The sequence below is a fragment of the Homarus americanus genome, unplaced genomic scaffold (assembly GCF_018991925.1).
Source record: "Homarus americanus isolate GMGI-L3 unplaced genomic scaffold, GMGI_Hamer_2.0 scaffold20465, whole genome shotgun sequence".
Lineage (NCBI taxonomy): Eukaryota > Metazoa > Arthropoda > Malacostraca > Decapoda > Nephropidae > Homarus > Homarus americanus.
Genome location: NW_024756914.1, coordinates 9,049,674 through 9,069,752, shown reverse-complemented (window position 1 = coordinate 9,069,752; position 20,079 = coordinate 9,049,674). Strand labels below are relative to the sequence as shown.

The window sequence follows — 20,079 nt, the reverse complement described above, 5'->3', positions numbered from 1 at the left end:
GCGGGTGAAGTATAATTTTTTTATTTAGCTCATAAAATTCATACAAATTACCCGGCCAGAATATAATTTACATTGCTGGAATTCTTACAATATGATGATCATTTTGAATATAAACATCATAGATTTTGCATTAGACATACAAATTTTAGACCTAATGTAAGAATTTTGTTTACTCAGAGCAAATATGTTATCTTTTGTGCAAAATATATGAGGTGTATATTCAAAATATTCCTGGTCTTGCAAGGAAGCCAGCAATGTCAATTATATTATCCTAACTTTAGTTTGAGGTATTATTTATTACTATACCTTGAAATCTAGTGTTTTCTCCCAAACATTTCTCAGAGAGGGAGGAGCCAGCGAGCGTGGGAAGAGGGGGGGGGGCGGGCGGGAGTTGAGTCCATTATTTGAATGGACATTAACCTGGCGACTGTATTTCTCTTAAATATTAATTGTCTGTGCATACCATCATAGAATTAAGATGTTATTTTTACTACAACATAGGTATTGTGTAGGAAAAATGTGGAGTTTGGGAGTCGGCCCAGTCTCTATTTCAATTAATCCCATATGTTCTGTTACTCCATTTACACGTTTCTCGTTTTACGCGGGTTCAATTGACCGTGTAAATCGGGGTATTGCTGTAAATAACCCAGAGTTTGCATCACATTAAAACAAATCTGACCAATGGCTATCGGTGGCTATTTGATGGATGTCATTAAAGTGATTTGTTTTAATCGTATATAAGGAGATGGTGTTAATTTACATCATCGTTATAGTGAAATATCACATCTCGGGCTTTACCTGTATAAAGGTGTTTGTCTTGGCAGGTGAAGTGTGTTGAAGCAGCATTAAAGGAAACTGGTCAGAAGGAACAAGTGGCAGAGTTTGAGAACATTGTGAGAAGTCTTCAGGAAACCAACATAATTTCTGATAAGGTGAGTTACATAATTTTTCCTTGGTTGTAAGTTGTTTTGACTGATATAAATGAAGAGGAAAATTATGTTTGGTTTCTTATTATTATTGAGGTAAGGATTGTACAGAAGAGAAGGAGGAGGATTAGACAGAGCCAACAATAAAAGTTTGAAGTTGTGACTCCCCTTCATGGACTGTTACAGATAGAGGTCATAACACTGTACTGTACTGTTCTGTCACACTGGCTCCAAGTTATTTTTCTAGTCTGGCAAGCCATTTTGTGCCAAGAATACAGTAAATACAAACATTCTCCTTCTGTCAGTGTTATTTAATCATTTTCCTAAAAGATGTTATCGACTCAAAAACGGAAAAATACAGAAAGTCCCTCTGTGAACTTCATTCAGTATAACATTAAGGTAATGAAGTGATTCTCAGAGTGTTTAAGATCTGAACCCTACTTCTTTAAGTCTTATTATATGTAGGTACAGTACATATACAGTCGTGTTGCATCATACACACATTCAACTTTATACGCTTGGCTTTGGGGAAAAAACCCACTGAGTGTAGGTGGTGGACACAGTGGCCACCTGTTGTGAACAACAAGCTGGTGATTAGTGGCCACCAGGTTGTGAACAAAAAGCAGGTGACAGTGGCCACCTGTTGTGAACAAAAAGCAGGTGACAGTGGCCACCTGTTGTGAACAACAAGCTGGTGATAGTGGCCACCTGTTGTGAACAACAAGCTGGTGATAGTGGCCACCTGTTGTGAACAACAAGCTGGTGATAGTGGCCTGTTGTGAACAACAAGCTGGTGACGTGTACCTGTTGTGAACAACAAGCTGGTGATAGTAGCCACCTGTTGTGAACAACAAGCTGGTGACTGTGTTGTGAACAAAGTGTACCTGTTGTGAACAACAAGCTGGTGATAGTGGCCACCTGTTGTGAACAACAAAGCTGAGATAGGCTGGTGAAACAACAAGTTGGTGATTATGTTTACCCTGTCAGAACAATGTTGGTGATAGTAGCCACCTGTTGTGAACAACAAGCTGGTGACAAAAGTAGGTGACAGGGCTGTACCTGTTGTGAACAACAAGCTGGTGATAAGTGCCACCTGTTGTGAACAACAAGCTGGTGACAGTGGCCACCTGTTGTGAAATAAATAAGCTGGTGATGCGGGCCACCTGTTGTGAACAACTGGTGATAGTTAAGCGAAATAATAAATAAGTTGGTGGATAGTGGCCACCTTCAGAACAACTGTTGACCTGTTGTGAACAACAAGCTGGTGACGAAACCACCTTTTGTGAACAACAAGCTGGTGACGGGAGTGGCCACCTGTTGTGAACAACAAGCGGGTGACCCAATGGCCACCTGTTTGTGAACAACAAGCTGGATAGTGACCACCTGTTGTGAACAACAATTGATAGTGGCCACCTGTTGTGAACAACATAAGCTGGTGATAGTGGCCACCTGTTGTGAACAACAAGCTGGTGACAATGGGCTACCTGTTGTGAACAACAAGCTGGACAGTGGCCACCTGTCGTGAACAAATAAGCTGGTGATAGTGGCCACTGTTGTGAACAACAAGCTGGTGACAGTGGTGACAGTACCTGTTGTGAACAACAAGCTGGTGAGAGTGGCCACCTGTTGTGAACAACAAGCTGGTGATAGTGGCCACCTGTTGTGAACAACAAGCTGCCTGTTGTGACAACAAGCTGGTGACAGTAGCCACCTGTTTGTGAACAACAAGCTGGTGATAGTGGCCACCTTGCCAGAACAAAAGCTGGTGACAGTGGACACCTGTTGTGAACAAGCTGGTGACAGTGGCCACCTGTAAGTGAACTCTAACAAGCTGGTGACAGTGGCCCTGTCATGTACAAACAAGCTGGTGACAGTATTACCTGTTGTGAATAACAAGCTGGTGACAGTGGCCACCTGTCATGTACAACAAGCTGGTGACAGTGGCCACCTGTCATGTACACAAACTTGTGACACTGGCCACCTGTCATGTACAACAAGCTGGGTGACAGTGACAGTGGCCACCTGTTGCTGTACACAACAAGTTGGTGACAGTGGCCACCTGTCATGTACAACAAGCTGGTGACAGTGGCCACCTGTCGCCAGAACAACAAGCTGGTGACAGTGGCCACCTGTCGAGAACAACAAGCTGGTGACAGTGGCCATCTGTCATGTACAACAAGCTGGTGACAGTGGCCACCTGTTGTGAACAACAAGCTGGTGACAGTGGCCACCTGTTGTAAACAATGTTATGGTGACAGTGGCCACCTGTCATGTACAACAAACTGGTGTCACTGGCCACCTGTCATGTAACAAGCTGGTGACAGTGGCCACCTGTTGTGAACAAGCTGGTGAACACCTGTTGTACAACAAGCTGGTGACAGTGGCCACCTGTCATGCAACAGAAGCTGCAGTGGCCACCTGTCATAGAACAACAAACTGGTGACACTGGCCACCTGTCATGTACAACAAGCTGGTGACAGTGGCCACCTGTCATGTACAACAAGCTGGTGACAGTGGCCACCTGTCATGTACAACAAGCTGGTGACAGTGGCCATCTGTCATGTACAACAAGCTGGTGACAGTGGCCACTTGTCATGAACAACAAACTGGTAACAGTGGCCACCTGTCATGTACAACAAGCTGGTGACAGTGGTCACCTGTCATGTACAACAAGCTGGTGACAGTGGCCACCTGTCATGTACAACAAGCGGGTGACAGGGTCCACCTGTCATGTACAACAATCTGGTGACAGTGGCCACCTGTCATGTACAACAATCTGGTGACAGTGGCCACCTGTCATGAACAACAAGCTGGTAACAGGGTCCACCTGTCATAAACAAAAGCCAGGAGAATATTTGAAAAGATTTATGTTTTACCAAAGAACACTTTAATTATCGTAAATTATGAAGCAGGTGAAGAAACATCTTGCATTAAGCAGCCGGAAAACTAAGACCTTCTTTGCTTTCTATTTTAATATCAGTTTTGTGAAATTTTCCTAGGAGAAATTTAGACTTGTTGTAAACCATTAGTGTTTAAACCTCATTGTGTAGCACTAACTCATACATGATTGACAACTATTACTTTAATAAGTTTAAATTTATGATTGGCCATGTAAACTATTTTGGCAAGTTTACAGAATACTGTACAGGACATATACTTTAATCTATCTTGTTCCCCAGACTCTAGATATGATCCTGTCAGAGCCCATTGATGCATTTAAGAAGCATGAGAACACGAGACAAGACAAGGCGATGCTAGCGTCATTCCACGGTAAATATCAAGGGAGGGGACAGACCCGCAGTCGCCCACACCGGAGACAAGGCTGCTGATATGGAGTAGTACATGTTAAAGTTAGAGCCAGTCATGCCAGTGTTACAGTACATCAGAGCAACAATCAGGCATTAGTTCTATACATTGTTTAATTCTCCATATTTTATTGTACTGTACAGTGTATACATGTTAAATAGTTACCATAAGTCACTGCATAAATCATCAGAAGTTACTATAAGCAAAATAGGAAAAATAGGTCATTATAACAGAAGCAGAATTAGATAGTTATAGAGCCTTTTTGTCCTCTGTAAAACTGTTACTAAAGTGGCATGCCACCCATCTCTTACCCTCGAGGTGAGCCCAGTGTAGCAAGCTGTCCTTTGCCATGAGCATATGTTTACAAACACCTCTATCATACTATTATTTAAGGCAGAGAGAGCACCCACATAACCATTTACAAAGGCACCATAAAATATATTGCATCGATTCGCGAGCAAAACATTCTTTCGTTAATGACATATTGATCATTGGCTTGTGAGAGAGTAATATTGGAGTCTGTACAGTACAGGCTAATATAGAACTTTATGTGTTATTTGTCAAAGTATTGTTCCAGGAAGTGTCTGGCCGGAGGTTGTATATATTATGAACTGACCAAGTTTCCAGTGTTTTTTTGTTTTTTTTTTACCAATTGATACATGTTATTTTGTACAATATGTTACTTTACACTGCAATATAAATTAACAAAACTAAGGAAAATGTACAGAATACTGATTAAACAATTGAAAAAATATTTTGAGTTGTATTATTATACAGTATAGTACACGAGGAAATATTTTAAGATATGAATACTGTATACATGTTCTGGCACCATTGTTTATGTAGAGTATAAGAAAAACACCAATTAACTACTCAATAACCCTCACTACAAGGCCAGAGGTTGTCCTTCCTCTCTCTCCCTCTCTCTTCCTCACTCCCTCCCTCTCTTCCTTCCTCTCTCTTCCTTCCTCTCTCTCACTCTCTCTTCCTCCCTCCCACCCTCTCTTCCTTCCTTTCTCTCCCTCCCTTCCTTCCTCTCTCTGCCTCCCTCCCTCGATTCCCCTGTGCTTGTACAACAGTTCTATAACACGTACTACAGTATATTGGGTTGATGTACACTCGCAACAAAAAGTATCGGTGCATACTGTAGTGTGAACAATTTGAGACCAGTGACGATAGGCATTGGGAAAGGTGAGTTGTTCCAGCCGTATGTTGGCAGCTCTGGTCAAGTGAAACAAACCGTTATAAATGAGGTTGGGAAGTGATAAATAGAAAGTATGAAATATGAGGAGCTCCCTGTTAACAAAATTATTTGTGATACTTGTGAATATTGCCACATTAATTTATGCGACCAAATAAACCACTCAACCTGGTCATCCTGAGGGGTGGTGCAGCGTGGACGGCCGCTCCGAGACCTGTCGTCTGTAGCACCAGTTTCGAGGTATCGCCGAATCCATCGTGCAGCGGTGTTCCTGTGGACACCAACCCACTGACTAATCTGTGGCGCCGAACCCTTCGTTATGAAGGGCAATAATAGCTCCTCGTGTTCCCTCTGAGGTTTCCATGTCGTCTAGCATGTGTAGATCTCTACTGCTTCATATTGCCTCTGTTTTATACCCATGTTCACCGAGACCGAACCCTCGCTCATCATTCAGTCGACACAAAGCAACAATCCGAAAAGAGGAAACAAACACACTGATTGTCAGCCATATGGCAACACCTAGTGGAGGGGGGGGGTTATGAGGATACACTTGCCAACCTTCCCGGCATATCACAGTGTATACGTATCGTTTCGGAAGTCGTCGATCACACCCTGCACCGATACTTTTGGTGCGAGTGTACCTTCAGTAGTGTTTTAAACTCCTCTCTCTTATCAAGGAACGTGTCAGTACAGTATTAATGTACATGACTTTCAAGTCGGAATTTGTTCTCGGTAACGTCTCTGCTCTTGGTAGTGATTCCGGCCCCCCGCCATTCTCAGCAGCTTTTGCTAAATACTGTACTTTATATTTTGCAGGGTGTAGTCAGAGATGTCGTTGTTTACATGGCGCTCCTCTCCACCTGGGTGGGAAGTAGAGCGGGTGGGAGTGTCCTTCTGTCCCCCAGCTCTGTGGTGGCGCTCTTGCTTCCACTACCCTCCTGGATATAACCCATGTACGTACACCCGTTCCCGTTGCTCCTCGACTCCTCCCTCCTCTGCTTGAAGCCCTGTAGGAGTTTTTTGTGCTGTTCCCTCTGCATTACCGTGCAATCTGTGCGAATGAATATATTCCGAAATGCCTCGCTCCTCGCTAAGTGTTTGCCTGCCGAATAACTTCCCATTTCTTATTCTCACTCACTAACGTAATCTTGAGGGGTCGAGGCTTGTCCTCCTGCTTTTGTCCTAGCTTCCTCACATCCTGAGGGGGGTGGGGGGATGACATATTCAGAGCCTCTGTACAAATATTCTCAAATTGTAACTTATCGTGTGTTTTCCTACTCTCAACTTCCTCCGACTGGTTCTCAGGGACTTCTAAAACAAATACGTTGTTCCTACGTGCATGTGTTCTGGGTATCAAGTTCTATCTACAGGAGTGAACACAAACACTTGTAGAGTTTTCGTAGGTTCTATTTACTGGATAAACGAAGGTACACAAGGAAGGTGGCTCTCCTTACTCTGTATGGGGGGGTCAACTAGCCTCTCGGGCGACATGTGGTAAGTGATACATTAGCAGCTTCCATATGTCGCCAGGCACATTAATTAAGCATGTGGGACATGGTAAATACATCGCCACACGCTGCTAGCTAGGCTGAATAAATAATGTATATAAATGGAGCACATACATAATATGCATACATAATATACATACAGCATACATAATATACATACACCTCCCTCCTCCCTATACGCTCATAGCAAAGTCTTGAGCGGACCTTTTCTTTTGGATCCGTTCTGAGCGTCGAGGGACTTGATCACTGGGAAGAGTATGGGACTCAACACTGGTGGTGGGGTCAGCAGAAGGCATTGTTACGGGGCGGAGAAAACGACGGTTCCTCCGCCACACACTTCCACTGGGTAACCGCACCTGGTAGTCCCGTGACCTACCGAGACCCATGACTACGCCCACTTTGTCCCAACGTAGGGAGGTCGGGTCCTGAACACGGACTTCGGTGCCGACGCTCAACCTGGGGAGAGGACGGGCGTGGTCGTTGTAGTGGGCGACGACGTCATGAACACTTTCGGCGGCTCGGCGATCACAATCCTCTGTCTTGGCCTGCCACTCCTTGGAGAACGATTGAGGGTGAGCAGGGACACAAGAACGAAGGGGGCGTCCATACAAGACCTGGGCGGGGGAGCGTCCGGTGTAATTAGGTGGGAGTTCAAGGAGACCCCGGTCGAAGGCCTCGCAGTCAATATTCCCAGAAGGGGCCACCTTAAGGATGAGGTGCTTCAGGGATTTGACAGCAGCCTCAGCGTGGCCATTGGACTGCGGGTAATGGGGTGATGACAACACATGCCATACTCTCCATCGGTCAAGGAACACAGCAAAGTCCCGGCTTGTGAACTGGGGCCCTCCGTCTGTTCGCAGGCGCACAGGAACGCCCACATCACGGAAGTAGTGGCGGAACTTGCTGATGGTGGCGGCAGACGTCGTGTCATTACCGCACTTGATGACAACCGGCCAACCAGAGAAACGGTCGACGATAACAAGGAAGGACTTTCCTGACACACAGAAAAAGTCGGCCGACACAGACTCAAAGGGGCGGGTGGGGTTGTCGTCACTCATGAAGGGTTCCTGCTGCTGGCTGGGCTGTAATACTTGGCAGGGCTCGCACGCACGGACAACATTGGAGATGTCGGAGTCGATGCCGAGCCAGAACACAGTCTGTCGTGCACGTCGTTTGGTGGCCTCAGCTCCACGGTGACTGTCGTGAAGGCGAGCCAAGACGTGGGGACGTGAGGCAGCAGGGACAACTACACGTGCTCCGTACAGAACAAGGTCCCCGTCGCAGTAGAGTTCATCGCGGAGTTTCCAATACGGTAGCAGGGTGTTGTGAAGGTCGTAGCGGTTGCTAGGGAATCCATTCCTCACATACTCGACGAGTTGGACGCAGGAAGGGTCATCTCGGGCCGCTGTTCGAAGGCCCTCCATTGCCTTGTCGTCATCTGGTGACAGGTCCGAACGAAGGGATTGGACGGCGTGTAGAGTGACCACAGTCCTGACGGAAAGAGCGAGGTCGGCGTCGAGCACATGGTCTTCTAGAGTAGGGCGGCTGACAGGAGAGCAGGATAAGGCATCAGGGATGCAGAGCTCCTTACCAGCACGCCACACTGCTGTGAAGACGTACGCCGAGAGCTTCTCTTTCAGATGCTGGAGGCGAGGGTTCTCAACGGCGTCCAGCGTGTAGCGGTTGAGGATCGGAACAAGCGGGCGATGGTCGATCACTAGGTGAAAGTGTTGCAGGCCTATGAGGTAAAACCTGCACTTGGACATCGCCCAAACCACAGCCAACAGCTCCAACTCAATAGTGGCGTAGCACGTCTCGGTGTCAGAGAGGAAACGCGAGCCACACTGGACAAGCCAGAACTGCCCTCCACCATGTCTACTGAAGTGAGGGCTAGTAGACCTGTACCCTCCTCCTAGTCAGTGTCCAGTCCCCCCATTGGCGAGTTCCAAGGATATTGACACAGGCAGCTGGGACTGTACAATGGGGAGGTGACAATGAATGTGGAGGTTGGTAATTATCTGCTACTGTATATGGGAGATGTTTCATGTGCACTGACAAATTTGTGCACTGACAAATAGAGAGTTCATCAGGCCAGTTAAAATATATATCGATACACTGTTACTTCTTAGACACTAGGAAAATAATAAAATATATGGTGTATTAATTTATTTTTCTTTCTTCTCAAATTTATCCATACATTATTTTGTTTAATTTATATTTAACCAAAATATGATATTTTCAAGGAAAACTTCACCCTTTAAACATATTAATGACTGCAGACACCAGTTAAAATTACTTAACACAGAATGTGTGGAAGGTGATATAGAAACTATTTCCAATAAAATTCTGTAACTCCTACATCTTCTGTATGGGATGAAACAGAGGAAACAAACAGCAAGGTGGCAGAGTAGAGTACTGTGGTGAATGAACAGTGCAGAAAGAAGGTGCTAATACAAGATGTAGATATACTGTACAGTCTACACATTGACAACCAGACACCTACAGTCCTACAGAAGAATCCTCAATCTATAATTTCCTAGAAGATGAATTGAGGTAACAAGGATAGGAATACCTAGTGATAAATCCACCATTGCTATGGAGTTGTACTTTAACATGTGATTGTTTCATGGAATCAATACATCAGTACGATACAGCAGAGATAATTTCAATAGGTGCCCTATAAGTTCATAATTCCACTTGTTGTAGTCTTCAATTCGTTTCTCTTCAACATATAATAAATTTCAAAGGCTAAAATACATTATGAACAAAATATTAGCAGTAAATTATTTTCCGAATGATAATTAATTTTTTCTATGGAAAAATTGTATAACTTCAAGCAAGATTTTTCTGAAATGACACTTTCAACAAAGTAAGATAAAGATCTAGTGTACAGGATATTACAATAATTAATACAATAGAAATATGTAAGTAAACTATGTAAGGGTTATAAAAAAAAATAAATTAAAGTTACTAATTGTATAGACTTTATTATGAATGATACTAATAAAATGGGTTAAAATGTAAGAACTGTGTATTAAATAAATATAAATTAAACAGATGCTGGTATATATTACTTCACCTGAAAGAGAATTACCATACTGCAATATCATAATTCAGTTATTATCTCCTTGTCAAATGTACTGGTGATATATCAAGTACACTTGTGTTTTATCAACATCCACCTCCAAATAACATGATATACAGTACTGTACACTGGTAGCCTATTTAAGGGAAAGGCTTCCCAAAAAAGCCTCACATCATCCATAACTTAAACCAAACACTTGCCAAGAGACTGAAGCCATTCCAGAGGACAAGTTACATTGAACATTCACCAATATGGAAATAGCTTCATATATGACAGTCATACTTTACTGTAATAGTAGCAGAACTCTGGAGCTACCAGCGAGTGAGTCCCCCTGAATGTGCTACAAACTCTGTAGAATAGAATTTAAAGTCTCAGTCTAGTCTACAAAGAGAAGGTACAAATTACATCTCTTTATGAACATTTTTGGCACTATAATACCTTTAAAAATATTGAATTACTGTATACATTCCATGATCACAAACTTTACAGTACCTTATGTGACTAAGAAAATATTCTGTGTCAACATGTAGATCATTCACCTTTTTCTAAATTGAAGATTTTAAAATGTAAAAAGAAATGATCCCAGACATTTTAGTTTGTTCATGAGAGAGAAACACAATAATGATACCCAAGCGTCCTCGACCTTACTAAGGGTTTTATCTTTCCATTAATTCTGTTAATTTTAGCATCACATTCTTTATCCATATGGCAGTACCAAAGTCTCTAAATGGCTGAGAAGACTAAACAAGCACTGGGTACCACCAAGCAGTCATGCATAATTCAAAATGCTGACTATACAGTTGATAGCTTTTGCACAGACCATTGTTATACAATCAGATGAAAGTGTGGACATACAAATTTAGAGTTTTCATCCAAAATACAAGTAAGTAAATCATACAATATTTTTAACATTTGTTTTGCCTTTTAGAATTTATGTAATTTAAATGGTTTTATGGAATGTTTTTTATTAAAGCTCCCTAAATATAATCTTAAGAATGATGTCAGTTGGCATCATATTGTATGTTTTTTTTTTTTAAGTAACATCTTTCACCAAACAACATAACGCGGTAATAAATTTCTGCTTACTAAAGACCACGGTACAGTACAGCAGCACCATTTTGGCCAGGAGTCTTTATACAAGATGTAAAAGTTGCCTAATATGCTACAGGTAAGCAACAAGACAAAAGTTTACAGTATTAAAATTGTAATGTGTCCCCAGCACCAGGAGCCCCAGGGTGTCACAGGAATGTATGCTGTGAATACAATAACTAAAACAGTAATGAATTTACCTAAACACTGTATGGCTGTATCCACGAGACATCAGGTGAGTTTATTAATTAATGTAGTATTTTCTGTAATTATTGACTACAGCCACAGCCCTTCACTGTGGCATGGTGGGGGGCTTCAATGCCACCTTTGATCTACTGAGTACTGTATTCATTTAAATTAACCCATCAAGAACACAGAAAATAGATAATTAACTGTCAACATTAACTGATAAATATTAGTCACAAGCACCACAAATGATCAATATAAACACAAAATTCATACACAGTACAGAAATAAAATATGACCACTTCACTTTGTGCGTTAATGAGGAAACATGTACAGGTATTTAACTGCACGATCTAAAAATTAAATTGTGTTCTCTAACTTTCTATTGTAATCAAAGATTTTATTGTGCATAAGTTTAAACATAAGTATGTACAATACAGTATATGATGGTTGTGTATTTCTGAAGAATGTTTGTATCTGTATTCCCGCTTTCATTCTTCAATATTAATAAAATTACCCTTTAGTGACCTCTGGTTGAGTCCAGTACACATTGCTACATCTCACTTGCTGTTTAAACCGTCATAAAAGAGGTTGTGTAGTAAGTTTGTCTTTATAGATTATGCTTTACAAACAGTTGACATATTAATGTATAGTATAGTTCTCATTCTTGACACATTACATATGAGGGGAAATAACATAGCCATAATACATTACAACCATTCACCTTGTTCTTCCTGACCAAGGCAGCAGTCCAGTAAGAGCACTGTACAGTAATGGTTTTGGTCACAACTCATTACTGGACAACATAATTATACTGTATATGATGTGTTCACTGAGCTTTGGCTTCCCTTTCTCTCTTCTTCAGACCCTTGATGCGGATAGTCTTCAGCTGATTAAACACAATGTGTGTGAGGATCCCTCCAGGGAGGTAAGTCTTCATTACTTCAATCATGTAGATCTGAGGAAATAAATTAATTAGCAAAGGTACAAGAAATGGCATCTAAAATCAACTTGAAATGTTTGATGATGAAAGTGTGCATAAAGAGACCTAGACATTAGCTACAGGAAACAAAGTAATTAATACAATCAAATAAATTACTAAGGCAAATATATTAAAGGTAAACAATCATTATCATATGCAAATATGCTCATCAAATTTGGAGGAAAAAATCACCAACGCAACAATTCAACCAACCTGAAGCTTATGCATGTAGTAGCCAGCAGTACGTGCCTCAACACCAATAGTCTTTAGAGAAGACTTAACATATGCCATGGGTGTGGGGATCATGAGGGAAGGTCGCTTCACCTTGGACATGTTGGACACAACAAAACCTGGCAGTACACACTGCACAGTAATGCCTCTACTGCGGTACTCAGCGGCCAGGCTCACACTCAGGCTATCAACATAAGCCTATGGGAGAAAATCAAAATTAGACTATTCAGTACAGTATCAACCATACCATACACACATTTACCACTAATGATTGTCTCACAAGAAGTATAAATGTACAGTAGTTATTTTTTCCTCACCATTCACCTTACAGCTTTCAACACAATCATTTAAAATAGGCCAAAAATTAGACAAGAAAAAGAGTAATTTGATGTAAGGGCTGAAGAAAAATGGATTAACGTTAATAATCTGCACATTAATATACTTATTGTAAACTGATCATTATAAAAATTAAATAATGTACCTCATATCAAAAACTTCTTGAATACCATAAGCTTTATGCAATCTAAAAAATTAACAAAGAACCTGAAACCATTACTAGATGACAAGCCCCATTCTGCTCATTCTCACATCCATCGTGCCCAGATGTTCAAGAAGTTTTTGTTGAGTGTGTACATCCAGTACAATACTGTACTAACCTAACCAAATAATTATGTACACCCATCAAAACAAATTTCTGCACCTTTTCACCTTCAGTACAAACAATATCAAACAACAAACCAAGAATTCTGACAAGTGGCCATGAGTCCTGGTGCCTAATTCACAGTCTCACAGTTGACTTAGACACTCCAAGCAGCACAATCTCAGATTTTTTTTATTTTTTATTTTATTTTTTTGCCGGGCACAGGTCATCGACCCACAACAGGGCCTAGGAGGCGAAATAATAAGAGTAAAAACAAATTAAAAATAGAAAAGAAAAAGATTTTATTAATTTACTCCACGAAGATGCCGGAAAACCAGCTTCTTGAAGCAAGACAGATTGTATGAGTATGGAAATACAGACGGCAGAGCATTCCATAGTTTGGCTGTGTGAGGAAAGAAGGAGGTATTATAACAAGTTATTCTAGTGTGACCGACATCCACAGAGAAACGATGGGCACCGAAGCCAAGACGAGTGTTACGAGCCCATGGCCTTGACGGTGGTACACAGGATGCCAAATCCACCGAACATTGCCCGTTAAAGTACCTGTAAAAGAGAGAGCGAAGCAATATTGTTGCGAAGAGAAAGGGAAGAAAGATTATCAACTAAAGGAGAGAGTTAATAAGATGAAATGCCTTTGATTCCACCCAATCTAACAGTTGGGCAGAAGAAGAGCCACCCCAGATTTGAGAGCAGTACTCCAAGTTAGGGCGAATGAAACCTTTTTAAACTGAAGCAACTGCTCAGGAGTGAAGTAGCTACGGCATCTGTACAGCATTCCCAGCTTTCGGGAGGCAACTTTAGCAATGTTGTGGATGTGTGGCTTCCACGACATATTAGAGGAAATGGTGAGGCCTAGCATATCAGCCATGTTAATATTGTTATTATTATCCACTCTGTATCTGTATTTTTCTGGCTAAATAAACTGTTACTGTTACAATATTTATTTTACAATTTGGTAGCATGATTGCATCCTGAAATGTGATTGGTGGGAGTTCATCTAATTTGGAAAGTGTAATTGATTAATTCTGAGTTTTATTACAACTGAATTTAAACAAGCTTCTACCTCCCCATTTGGGGATGCTGTACAGATGTAATGATATCAGCTCTAGAAACAGATCTAGTTTGTGAATTAGGGGGAAGGGAAAAATGTGAAGAAGAGTGAAGAGTAGAATCATCAGCGTAAGAATTAGTCATAGAGTGAATGTAAATCATTGATAAAAAGAAGGAAGAGAGTAAGTGAAATAACAGAACCCTGTGGGATACCACTATTGGTAGAGAAAGAGAGAGAGATCCCTCGACAACAACTGCCATGAATTGGTTCTCAAGGAAGCTAAAAATTAGAGAACAAAGTGAGGGAGAGAAACCATAAAAGAAGCTTAGAAAGCAAAGACTTGTGCCATACCCTGTCAAATGCTTTGGAGATGTCAAGGGCCACAGCGAAAGTTTCCCCATTATCCCTAAGAGAGGATGACCAAGGATGGGTGCAATAGGAGAGCAGATCACCAGTAGATCTCGCCTGGCGAAAGCCTTACAGGTGATCCGACAAAAGAGAAAGGCATTCAAGGTGACGGAGAAAATGAGCTTAAGATAGTTTCGAAAATCTTAAGAGAGGGATGAAGTTAGGGCAATAGGGAGTTAGAGGGATAAGAATGGTCACCCTTCTTCAGGATGGGCTGAACCGGGGCATGCTTCCAAGAAGAAGGAAAAGTTTGGGTTTTGAGGCAAAGGCGAAAGAGGCGAGCAAGCACAGGGGGTAGAACTTCAGCACACTCTCTCAGATCACGAGGGGGCATTCCATCCGGTCCATGCGCCTTACTCATATCCAACCTGGATAACACACCAGCTACCCTACAAGAGGAGATTATAGGAAAGTGCATAGGTTCAGTAGAAGGAGCAGGAGGAACAGAGTTGAATCATCTAAAGTGGAGTTAAAGGAGAATAAGGTGCCAAAGAGACTGGCTTTGTCAGGGGGAGAGTTAGCTACAGAGTTATCAGGTTGGAAGAGTAGAGGAAAAGAGGGAGTGCAGAAGTTATTACACGTTTTTGTTTAAGGACCAGAAGGATTTACTGGAAGAAGAGTTAGTCAGGACAGCGGTCTTTCGTTTTATAAAGTTCCGCTTGGCCCTACGAAGAATAGTCTTACAATGATTCCTAGAAGTAATGAAAGAGGAGTGGGTAAAAGGAGGAGATAGTTTCATAGCTTGATATGCCCTATCTCTCTCCTTACATGCAAGAGAACAGGAGCGATCAAACCATGATTGTAAAGTAAAAGTTTTGGTATTAGAGGGGATAAATGCATTCACACCAGCCTGTTTTATCCCAGCAATGCTGTCAGCACCTACTGAGGCGTCCCGAGAGGAAAAGCAACATCCACTCCAAGGAAAGTCGGAGAAGAATTCTCACAAGGATTGCCAGTTTGCCCTCCAACAGTGCCATAGTTGGCATTTAGAAAGGGGTGGGGGAGGTGGTTGTGCCCAGTTTGATTTAATAGAAATAAGATTGTGATCAGAAGACCCTAAGTGGGCAGAAATTGAATATGAATAGTGTGAGGGGTTAGAGGTAAAACAAAGATCAAGAATGTTAATAAGTTGATCTTGTCGATCAGGAACGCATGTAGGGTGTTTGATTATTTGTTCCAGATCATTAAGTAAGGAAAAATAGAGTGCCTCAGCTCCACCTGGGTCATCCCTTGCAGAGACAGGCCACGCTCTGTGATGTACATTGAAATCCCCTCAGTAGAGGATCTCGGTGTTGGGGTGTGTGGATAGCAACGACTCATGGCAAGAAGTGAGATGCACAAAGAGTTGAGAGAACAGTATAGGAAACAAAGAAAAAGTCATAGTTGGTAGAGATATTTTGAGCCAGATGACATCAAAAAGAGAAGATTCAAGATCAGTGAGTCAAGCTATAGGTTGTGGAAGGCCATGATGGATGCCCACATAGAGTTGACATATGCTTGGTGAATGACAGAACCATGGTAGGAATAACAGACATGTCATCTGATACTTTACCATGCCCTTGTCTAATTTGTTGCTAATAAACTTCATGGCCACAAAACTTATTACCAACAGTAGGGTAAGGTTTGCCAGGTCTCTTAGGTTGGGTTTGAAAAGGTTTTGACTGTGACAAGTCTCAAAGCAGGTTTTACATCTATAATTTGAAGGAAGAATATAATATGTTTCATGCAAGATGGCTAGGGAACAACCTTTAAATAAATATAAATACAGTACTGAATACAGAAACATACAATATATGCATGTAGTCATAGTTTTATTCCCACTTCCTGTCATATATGCATGTTCCCATATGGCAACTCAACCTTATTGTTGAATGATAAAAGTTCTCAATGTTTGTTATCCAAATATATTATGCAGACTGTACTGTATTAAGCATAAGTACTGAATCATATCTACCACTGTAATTCAAGATTTAACCCTTACGCCCAAGGCTAGGGTGCCTCCAGCCATACCCCCAACGCGAGGTAAAACGAGAAAAATCAACTTTTCCAAAAATAATTTTTAACCTTTATAAACGATAAAACAATAAAAAAAGACGCAAGAAAAAACTATACATTGTCCCTCTATATTCTTCCATGGCGCCTCAGTAAAGAGACAAATAAAGGGTTTTTTTTTTTACATCGAGCGCTCGCTGTCACTACGCACTTAGGGGTCATTTTCCCGCTTGCCTTTGTGTCCGAGTTGGCCAGTAATGCATTTATTTACTGATCATAATACTTATTTCCTATAAATAATTCATTCAAACTTTATTTTATTTGCCTTACTCTTAAGAAGTTCTCAGCGCCACACACACAGTCTGTCGTCAGGCTTTATGTTTGGGAGACCACGTAGGTCATACAAATAATTATCGGAATAATAATTCCACAAATAAATACATTTATAACATAATCATACCATTAGCATCTAGTAAAATAAAGCCACACAACTTTTAGTAATATTACTTTAATACAACATGATAAAATATACCAGAAAATAAACAAACAAAAGAAGTTATTTACCAAGAAGCTTCCCTGTGACCACACATAAGAGGGTGGGAGATAAGAGGGCTATTTTAAGCCTGTCTTTGTGTCCGAAGTGGCCAATAATACATATATTTACTGATCATAATACTTCTCCTATAAATAATTCATTTAGAATTTTTTTTTTGCATTATTTTTCATAAAAAGCGTTTGGTGACACACCAGTCTGTCACCAGCTCCCTGGCTGTCTTTGTGTTTGGTATAGCAAGTAATACATAAAATAATAATAATTCCACAAATACATACATTTATAACAATCATAGCATTGTTTTACACTAATACTACACTACAATACAACTACACTACCTTTAGCAATATTACTTTAATACAACATGATAAAATGGACAATGAAACAAACAAAAGTAGGTAATTATGTTCAGGAAGCTTCCCTGTGGCCGAGGTGTGGCGTGACAGGCAAATAGTTACAAGGGAACCTGATAACCCGCGCTGGGCATTTAAACAGTGGCGGGAAAAGGCGCGCGTTCTGCAACGTTACCCGGGCTGCGCCAGTCGGACGTTCTGGAATGTCTCCCGGGGCCTAAGGGTTAATGCTATAGTACAGTACTGCATACAGAAGAGCTAACGGGATATTTACAGAGGTGTGTCTCACAGTCACGCTTGTCAGCCTTACTGAGACAACAGGAGGTGCAGCGCTCAAACTGAAAACCATCTTTTTTTTTCTTTTTTACAGGGATTAGCCCCCCCCGGGCACAGGTCACTGACCCACATCAGGGCCTAATAATAATAATAATAATAATAATAATAATAATAATAATAATAATAATAATAATAATAATAATAATAATAATAATAATAATAAACCATAAAGAAATACAAAAATGAAAAAAAGATCAAAAGTGAGAAACAATATATGTATGTTGTGATGTCAATAGTAAGTGAAACAACTGAGACCCTGTAATTGTGTGTAAATGAGGCAGAAAGTCAGATACAGGAGGGCAAATACTTTTTTGGTGGGTGTACATAACCTGTACTGTGCTGTATTCTACCTAAGGTAACCTAAGCAGGTACTCCAGGGATGTATAAAAAAAGCCTACAAAAGTTTAATGTTTTATAAAGGAAATGTTTTTTAGTTTAATCTTTCTCACAACTTTAGAATATATTCATGTTAAATGTGTAATATGGGTAACAACCACTGGTCAGGACACAAGTACAGTAAACAGACCTTGGTGGCCCCGTACACAGCCAGCAGTGGAGCCGGCACTATGGACGACAAGGACGACACGTTGATTATGAGACCTCGTTTTCTTTCTGCCATCCCGGGAAGGACGATGAGGGACATGTGAGTTAATGACTTGATGTTGCAGTTGATTATGCTGTTATACGTCCTTTAAGGAAGAAATGTTAATCAGAAGAAAGCAAAATGGAATTACATTGTACAGTACCTGTACAACTTTACATCTCACAAGAGTCCCTCAACTAAGAGAAATATTCTGTTGTCTCTCCATGGTGAGAGAGTTCCTGCACCATTACTGACTACTGTACTGTACTTCTATTTTGGGACACTATATTTCGATGAAGTTGAATCTGCAGTATTTCTGTCTGCCAAATTAATGATGTAAATGTTTTGTACACAATGTGCACTATCATATGAGCAACAGCTGCAGCACTGAGAATAACTGTTTTATATATAAGTAAAACCTTAATAAATTGGATTTCAGTACATCATAATTCACTTTTTTCGGACTCTCTGAGGTGCTCTGGGGAAAAAACAATTACCTATCTACCACTGCACATGTAAGCAGGTTGGGGGAGGGGGGCTGATCGGGTGTTGCCGGATTCCTAAGTAACAATACATGAGGCAGCTGGGCTGGTGCGTCGGCCACATAGTTTATAGCCAAGGCCTTGGGTAGAACCACCTCCATACACGTTCACTTCTCTTACATACACACCCAAGCTCTTCTTTTTTTTGTTTTATATTATATTTTATTTATTTTTAAGCCACATTAGAGTAGTGTAATGATTCTTTTCAAACTTTTCAAACGGCTAGGCTAGCGAGACATAGTTATAGCCCACCATACACACACGTTCACTTCTCACACAAACACACCCAGGCCCTTCATTTTATTATACTATAGTTTTATATTACAGTAAACCCTTGCTATTAGCGGGAGTTAGGTTCCAAGGAATGGCGCGAATGGACAAGTTGACGGTTCTGGGCAAACACAAGAAATACACTCTGCCACATTCGTAGAGTGATACGGTATAATGTACTGTATATAAATTGTAATAAAAGTTTGAAGTCCTGCTATAATAGTCGAGATAGCTTTGTTTCTCCTCCATTCTTATGGTCTTTTGGACATAAAAAACTCCCATGTTCACACCAGCTCAGCTGTCATGTATTCTTACCTGGTAGACTTTCTTCTTCTTTTTTTCAGTACATTTACAGAGTATAGTGGTCCCTCGGTTAACGAACACAATTCATTCCAGAGGGTCGTTCGTTAACCAAATCCATTGTTCCCATTGAATTCGTTTATGTGATTAGTGATATTTATATATTCAAAGTAGTATTACTGTGTTGCACAATAAAGCACAATTAATTATATAATAATATTTATTTTCCGAGCTGATCAGCCGAGATGTTGGACATTTACAGCTGGCTGCCTCCCGCTGGGAAGTTCACCCCAACCAGTGACATCACAACCAATCAAAGAGTTTTTCGCAGTCACGTGACTTTTTAGTAACTTTAACCCTTATTTTTTACATTTTTTAGCCCACTTTATTTTAAAATATCATTACCATAGTGAATTTAAGCATTTTCTTTACCCACTGACCTGCCATTTTAAAAAGAAATTCCGACCATCAACTCGTCCATTGGCAATACTGCGAATAGCGACTTGTACTACCTTA

At 41.0% G+C, this 20,079-nt stretch overlaps 1 protein-coding gene and 1 long non-coding RNA gene across 2 annotated transcripts in view; one reads left to right on the top strand and one right to left on the bottom strand.

Annotated features, from left to right (window-relative positions):
- The first annotated feature begins 553 nt into the window (after window positions 1-553).
- Window positions 554-4,658, top strand: LOC121857188. Its single transcript, XR_006087126.1, has 2 exons — window positions 554-932; window positions 4,106-4,658. It is a non-coding gene; the product is annotated as an uncharacterized LOC121857188 (long non-coding RNA).
- A 4,436-nt stretch (window positions 4,659-9,094) lies between these two features.
- The window catches only part of LOC121857081 (very-long-chain 3-oxoacyl-CoA reductase-like), a 35,676-nt gene continuing 24,691 nt past the window's right edge, over window positions 9,095-20,079 (bottom strand). The window contains exons 5-7 of the mRNA XM_042352932.1: window positions 18,395-18,557; window positions 12,497-12,712; window positions 9,095-12,259 (exon numbers count right to left, since the gene is read on the bottom strand). Of these exons, the coding sequence (XP_042208866.1) occupies window positions 12,131-12,259; window positions 12,497-12,712; window positions 18,395-18,557 (508 nt within the window). The 3' untranslated portion in view covers window positions 9,095-12,130. The remainder of the gene's footprint in view (window positions 12,260-12,496; window positions 12,713-18,394; window positions 18,558-20,079) is intronic.